At 40.0% G+C, this 7,242-nt stretch overlaps 1 protein-coding gene across 5 annotated transcripts in view; it reads left to right on the top strand.

Moving 5' to 3' along the window:
- Positions 1–7,242, top strand: part of WAC (WW domain containing adaptor with coiled-coil) — a 97,920-nt gene that overhangs the window by 64,091 nt on the left and 26,587 nt on the right. For all 5 annotated transcript variants that reach the window (XM_019531436.1, XM_019531426.1, XM_019531417.1 and 2 more), the window contains one exon: positions 6,554–6,672. In XM_019531436.1, coding sequence (XP_019386981.1) covers positions 6,554–6,672 — 119 coding nt within the window. The remainder of the gene's footprint in view (positions 1–6,553; positions 6,673–7,242) is intronic.

The raw sequence follows: 7,242 nt of genomic DNA, 5'->3' as shown, positions 1-7,242 counted from the left end.
ATCAGGGATTCCCGGACGCCCTTGGTGAGCCAGGGGGACTTTCGGGCACTCCTGCCCCCCTTGCTTTTTGTTGGGATGGTCACCCCTTGGGCCCTGAGTATCGTCTCCTTAAGGAGTGACCACTCACCTTGGGTACTTGAGTTCCCCTGCCCTTTAGGAGGAGGCCTTGAGCATTCAGTATTTTGAGGGAGAAATTTTACAAAACCCACCCATTATGTCCCTATTCCAGCATATTCTGAGCTATCTTTGCTTCTCCTTATCCCCATTGAGGGGTTTTCTGATGCTATCTGCACACATACAGGGGGAATATAGATGCTACTAGAAAAGTCTGGGGGTTAAATTGCTCTCCTTTTCTAGAGTACGTTCTGTGGTTATACTTTACTCAAAGAGAAGTGTCCTTGTGGAGATATGTTTGCTTAAAAGAATCCCGCCAAATAGGAAAAGGAAATCTATCAGTAGGGGAAACTGAAGGCTGTGTTATTTTTGTCTTCTGACTGATAAACTACTTGTATCTAAATTACTTATCTATACACAGAACTTCAGGAAGATGGCATTTTTCTTCTTTTTTTCAGAAATATTTAAGTAGTAAAACTATCAGAATCCTTTTCTCAGTGAATAAAATAAATACTGACCCATGTATTAATCTATTTGTGAAATCCTTCATGGAGATGTTTGATTTTTATAGCACCGAAGGTTATCTGGTCTCAACTCTGTAGGAATGTCTCTTCCCTTCAGAGGGGAAAAAGTCTTGAGTTCAGCTGTAGCAATCTTGTTGAGCAGCAAATTTACCTCTGTCAGCATCCTACAAAAGAAAGATTTAACTGTTCTTCCTCTATACACCAAGGCAGTCCAGCTGGTGGCTCCCTGGCCTCATGTGGCCCAAGAGGGATTAAGTTGCAGCTCTTGGGCTCCTGCCCAGCCACTCTTCTCTCCTCCCTGTTCCTCACCCCATCACTCTGGTTGCAACAGTAGCTGGAGTCTCTAGGCTCCCCCTCCTTCCTCTGGTTTCTGCTTTCTGCACCCACTCAAAAAGCAGGGTGAGGCAGCATGGTGCAGGAAGCAGAGGGTGAGCCCAAGTTTGTGCAGTGTGGCTGCCTGTGACCTGTGGGGCATAGCCCTGTAACAGTTGAGCAGTCCTGCTTTACATTATTAAAAAAAAAAAAAAAAAGCAATCTCTTGACTGCAGACCAAAACAGATCTGTTTCTCCCAACCAGGACAGTGCCCATCCTTCAAGTTCATCTTGCTGCTACATCAGGAGGGAATAGCTTGAATTTAGATGAGTTCTAAGATATACTCAGAAAACTTCATGGGAATGGATCCCACTTCCAGTTCCTTTGCAGTATTCAAGAAAAGGCCTCAAAGACTGCAGATACGTTATACCCACAAGTTATAAATTCCTTGTCCTGTGAACAGGTCTGTAGCACAGAAAAAGAAACATGGATAAATACTTTTTTGAAGCAGCTATTCACTAGCCATTTTTTAGTAAACACAACTTTTTACTACAGAGGTTTTATGAAAGCTACTCTGAGAATCTCTTGTGTGGAGGGAAATAGGTCAGAAGTCTCAGTTCCCCTTTCTTCACTCTGCCTTTTCCAGTTCAGTCTTATCTCCTTTCATAGGATGCATTTCTCATAGTAATCAGCAGTGGGGCTGCGGAGACGCCTGCTTTTGTATGTTAACCAACTGACAGAAAGCATGTAATTACCTAATTTGCTTTTTGTAACTTGGTTATGATAATGCCAAAGTCTAAGTATCCTGGGTCTAGACTACTCCATCCTATAGTCACTCCCTTTAAGGCTCATCTGTATCAAGAAAATGTTCGCTTAGGCTAACTGTCTCAAAGTAGTCACAGCAGAGCAAACCTTTAATGTTGACACTATGTCCCCCGTGTGACTTACCACAATGTTTTGCATTGTTTTATTGAAAAGAATTAATGCAGTTTTATCAGTGCAAATTTATCTGAAGTAAATGCACACTCAGAGTGGTAGAAGTGGTTAAGCTTGAAATAAATGAAATTGGAGAAGTCAAATGAGCCCTTGATCCAGGAATTTCTTTGCATCTTCATTACTACTTACCATCAGAAAGAACTAGTACGTTACATAGCTATAAGTATTGGAATAGTCTTTGCATACAGTAGAATAGAATCTGGCTTGTTTGGTTTTAATTGATTATGCAGTGCCAAGGGGGCCGGAGTACTTTGCTTACCAAAAACAAAAAGCAAATGATTCTCAATAAATATACAGAGTAGCTCATAGTAATGTGTTGTTACTTCTTAAATGATCACTATTCAGCTGGGAACTCATTGTTTTTATTCCAGATGTTATTATAGACTATAAAGGCAAGAATTGCTATAGTATAACTGCAAAATATTAATAGACTAAACTTTCTGTAATCAAAGGAAAGTGGATTTAAATCAGCAAGCAGGAAACTGATTAAAAACATTTGTTTTGAAAAAGAAAAAGCAGGAAAGCTTGTTTTTTCTGAGGTGATTTTCCAACTTTGAATTTGTAATTGAACTGAACAAGTCTAAGTAATTGAAATGGGGGGAGGGAGAGAAACCCTCTAGTTACTGCTGTTGAAAACTATATGTAAGAATTCATGTAACTCAGAATCTGGGTGCCAAGGCAGTAGTTTGCCTTTTTTTGAAACAACAGCAAACATACTGCCAGGGAAACTATCACTTAAATGATTTTACTGGATTAAAGGAAAATTAGCCCATAACAAAGTTGTCATAATTTTAAATTGGTTGGTTTAAACAAATTGGACTTTAGATATTTTTTATTTTTTTTATCCATCCTGCTTGAAAAGAGTTAAAACAAGAGAGGAGGGAGGGTGTTAAATTGACTAGAGCTAATAGTAATTGTAGAATTGAGGAATTGATTCAAAACTCCTGGTTGTGTCCTTGATTTGATTAATTTGAGGCCCTGGACAGGACTAGCTGGAAGAGGTGATATTAGATTAGCAGTGAAATACTTCAGTTTTTCATATCCTTGCTACTGCAACCTCCTCTCTTCTGGCTTTGATACATATTGTCTTATCCATCTCAAATTTTTTCAAGTGTTGTCAAAGTGCTCTGCTTTTTACTCTTAAAATGTTACCCATTTGCCCTTTATCTTTTCAATGGATGCCCCATTACATACCATCAAACTTTATCACCTGTAAGATTCAGCCTTGTACATTTTATTTCTTGAATGCTGTTGAGCTAATGACTCCAGCCTCTACTCTATTAGTGATGACTGACTTTATTGCTCATTAGTTCATTTTTCCTTTGCACAGCTTCATGTTTTCTGAGGCCACCTTTTATGTATGGAAGGAGCTCCAATAGAAAATCTTCAGATCCCTGCTACGGTTTTGTCCTATGATACTTAAAGATGCTTGGCAGTGGTTAAGCAGGGGGTATAGGATGACTTCTGTTTTTTTGCCTAATCATAATTTTTGCTATACTTCTCTTTCCCATTGCTGTCTATTATTGGATTTTGCAGTGTTTAGATTGAGCCCTGATACCTTTAGGATCTAGGTACTGCCAAGCTTGAAGGGAAAAAACCTGCTAACTCCTAAACTGCTGTTGAAGAATCAAATAGTTGAATTCAGTAGTAAAATATAAGCAAAAATACATTCCTTGAATCCTTGATTCGTTTTAAAATAATATAAGGTCCTCAAATATAATTAATCAATAGTTCTTTAGTGGCAAAGCTGATATAATCAGGTTTTTAGCAAACTGGACTGAGAGAGGCTCTTTTTCCTCAGTTTTTTGGGGGGGTGGTTTTTTGCTTCAGGTAGACTCTGTTAATTTTGATTCCAGAGTCCTATTGCATATCATCAGTGAGTATCAAAGCAACTGATAGTGTGGTCTTCTGAAGTGTTGTATCAGTATCACTAACTGCCTCCCTTGCTCCCAGTGTGGAGCATTTCATAGGTGCCAAAAGGGGAGCTGCTCCATTTGTCCAAGTTTGTTTTAATTGCTGACGGTGCAATGAATTCATGGTTTATGTTGTTCCCTTGTTTTCTTTCATTCTGTTGTTAGGGGATATAACAGACCTGGTCAGTCCCTCTACTGGCAGGTCACAGACCATCGTGTGGATCCATCCGATGTTGGATCCCTTTTGTGTCTTAAGCCAGTTTAGGCTCTGCCCTTGGCTTAGGGTCTTAACACACACTTAGGTTTCAGACTCTGTTTAGCACCTTGCCCTATGAGCTATAAGCTGTTTGAGCTTGCCTTTCCTCTTGGATTTAATGTTGATGCTTCAGACTCCTTATGGTTTAAAGGTGCCCTCTTCCAGAACTCACCACCGAAGATATGAGCCTTCTAGTTTTCAGTTGACTCTTCAGAAGTATGTGCAAGAGTGATTCTGGGCAAACGGTACAGGTGTTCTTCCTTGCAAAATAATTTCTCTCTTGCTCAGAAGATCTTCCAGGTGTCAGTCAACCTGGAAGATCTTCTGAGCAAGAGAGAAATATTTTGCAAGGAAGAACACCTGTAGCCATATTGAACTAGAGGCAAAAGGAATCAAAACTTGTAGAAGAGATGATATCTTTTATTACACCAACTAGATATTTGCAGACAAATTATTTTATTTATTTGCAAGCTTTTGGGCACGCTTGCCCTTCATCAGGCATAGGAGACAATATACTGGTTTTCAGGTATAGTGAGAGGGCAGAGATTGTAAAAGTTCTTCTAGGTAGAAATGAAAATTCATATTTCACAGGAGAGCTGAAGGTAGGGTAAAGTCTCCTGTTTGGAATAGTTCGGCACAGAGAAAGGTTGAAAGTCTTTACCTCAGTGGCAAGTAGGATGTAAAAGTATATTGGTCCAATAAAAGTTATCGCCTCTTCCACAAGTTTTGATTCCTTTTGCCTCTAGACCAATACAGCTACAACCTGGATACCTGATGCATGGAAGATATACACTTTTAGCCACTATTGAAAATTGAAAGTTCATAATTTTACAAGAAAAAGAAACATTTTACCACCTGAAATGCTGAGTTTTACACAAAGGAAGCATTTTACCACCTGATATGCTAACACCAGGCTCTTGCCATTGTTGGAGTGAATTTGCATCTCACAGCAGACACACAGTATACCTTGCCACAAAAGGAGTTTCTGCCCAGAAGAGCTTTCCATCTTTCCACTCTTCTGTGAAATATGAAACATCATAACCTAAAGGAAATATACTTCTGCATCCTGCTCATCACCAGACAACTTCTCAAAAAGGTGTCCAAACAAGATCTGAGTGGTGATAGTTTAAACCTGAGCATGTGTACATTCTGGAATTTGACAGGTTGCATTTCTCATTGAGGGTACCTTTTCTGCAATTTGTTCCCCTGAGCATCAGCTTGTAGAACTAAGATCCATGTCTTGGTTCTGTGAAGTACTGTGAAGTAATGAATTTCTCTTTCTTTGAGATGAATTTCTATGCATTTGCAGTCTCTACCCACCTTTTCTCATTTTTGTAGCATTCTAGGTTAGGCATTCCTAAATAAATTGAAGGAATTGAAGGAATCACTGGAATGGGTGGGGGCAGGAGCAGGAGAGTATGTGAGAGGAAGAAAAGTGTCCCCAGTTGACAGTGATCTATAGAAGATTCCAGTAGTTCACAATGCAGATGCTCTCATTTCATGAGGATAAAAATGCAGAGGCTCATCTTTAAAGATCATTGGAAAATAGCTTTCATTTACATCAACCACTGTGTTCAAATTGATATATACAAGACGCAAGGGTTTTTTGGGGGGGGCAGTATCTTTTATTGGACTAACTGCATGGTTGGGATAGATTAAAAGTAGCCCAGTGCCAGGGAAAGTGTAGGAAAAGTATAGCCTCAGGGCTGGGGCTGACAACTTTCTCAGCCCTGGGGTTGTGCTAGGGACTGTACTGAAATTCAGGACAGTTGGATACGGTTAGCCATTTTTAGACTGATCTAAGTTGAGTGTACCTTGGAGGTAGGGTTAACTTTAGTCAGCCATTTTTAGACTGATCTAACTGTCCTGAACTTCTGTACAGTTCACACTTAAATTCACCTAACTAGTGTATGGTCCATACCTGGGTAGATGAGGTGGCCCCTTTTAAACCAGTGTAACCGCCTGGGATGTATGTGCACAGCCCAGTTCTGAGGACAAAGCAGGCACAGCTAGAGCTAAAAACAGTCTGTAGTTTGTTAACGTGCAGTGAACTTCAGAGTGAAGAATATAGCACAGTAATGCAGGACCTAAAATTAAACACGATTAATTTTTAATTGAGAAAATGGACAGTTTGAATTTTTTTTTTTAACTTGGTAACAACTGAAAGATGATGTGTAAAATACCTGACGTTTTTGGGGTTGAACAAAATGACAGATGATTTTTATTCATATAAAAATGTGAGTATGATTGGCATGAAATGATTGTTAGTATAAAGCTTCCAGAAAGAGATGGGATTTATTTTGATTCCCTATGCAACTCAAAGTACAGGCCAGATAAGACAGTGGAGTCAAGAGTGCTCACCTGATTGTACCACATTTTCATTTTTATATATTTGGGATTTAGTATGGAGATCTGACCCAAGTTTTGAACTTTGCAGGTTACTACTCCAGGTGTTAAGCAAGGACCAGCTTCACAGTCAGCACCTCAGCAGCCAGTGATAGCTGATAAGCAGGCAGGTCATGAGCCTGCCTCCCCTCGAAGTCTTCAGCGCTCAAGGCAAGTTGAAATATTTCTGTTTGGTTTATTGTTACAATGGGTATTGCGTTGTATGCTGTTCAGTTAATCTGTTTTTTGGTATAGTTAAGATTAAATTATTGCTGGAAAATGCATTTAATGTTTTAAAACATTTTTCCTCCTTTTCATTTGGTTCCGTGGGTTCCTTAATAGATTTCGTAGACTTTAAGGCTGGAAGGGACCTTGGAAGATCGAGTCCAGCCCCCTGTCCAAGGGTCAGGAAGTCAGCTGGCATCATAGGATCCCAGCAAAATAAACATCCAAATTTCTCTTGAAGGTGTTCAGTGTAGGTTCATGAACCACCTCCAGTGGCAGACTGTTCCAGACCTTGGGGGCTCGGACAGTAAAGAAATTCTTTCTGTACATTCAGCCTGAGCTGGTCTTGCTGGAGTTTATAACCGTTTGACCTTGTCATCCCTTGGGGCGCTCTGGTGAACAATCGTTCCCCCGATCCTGGTGGTCACCCCTGATAAACTTATAGTTGGCCATCAGATCACCCCTGAGCCTGCGCTTTTCCAGGCTAAAAAGTCCCGTAGCTCTCAGCCTGTCATC

Source organism: Crocodylus porosus, unplaced genomic scaffold (assembly GCF_001723895.1).
Source record: "Crocodylus porosus isolate Cpor-Errol unplaced genomic scaffold, CroPor_comp1, whole genome shotgun sequence".
Lineage (NCBI taxonomy): Eukaryota > Metazoa > Chordata > Crocodylia > Crocodylidae > Crocodylus > Crocodylus porosus.
Note: the sequence above shows the minus strand (reverse complement) of the source record. Positions and strands in the feature narration are given on the sequence as shown.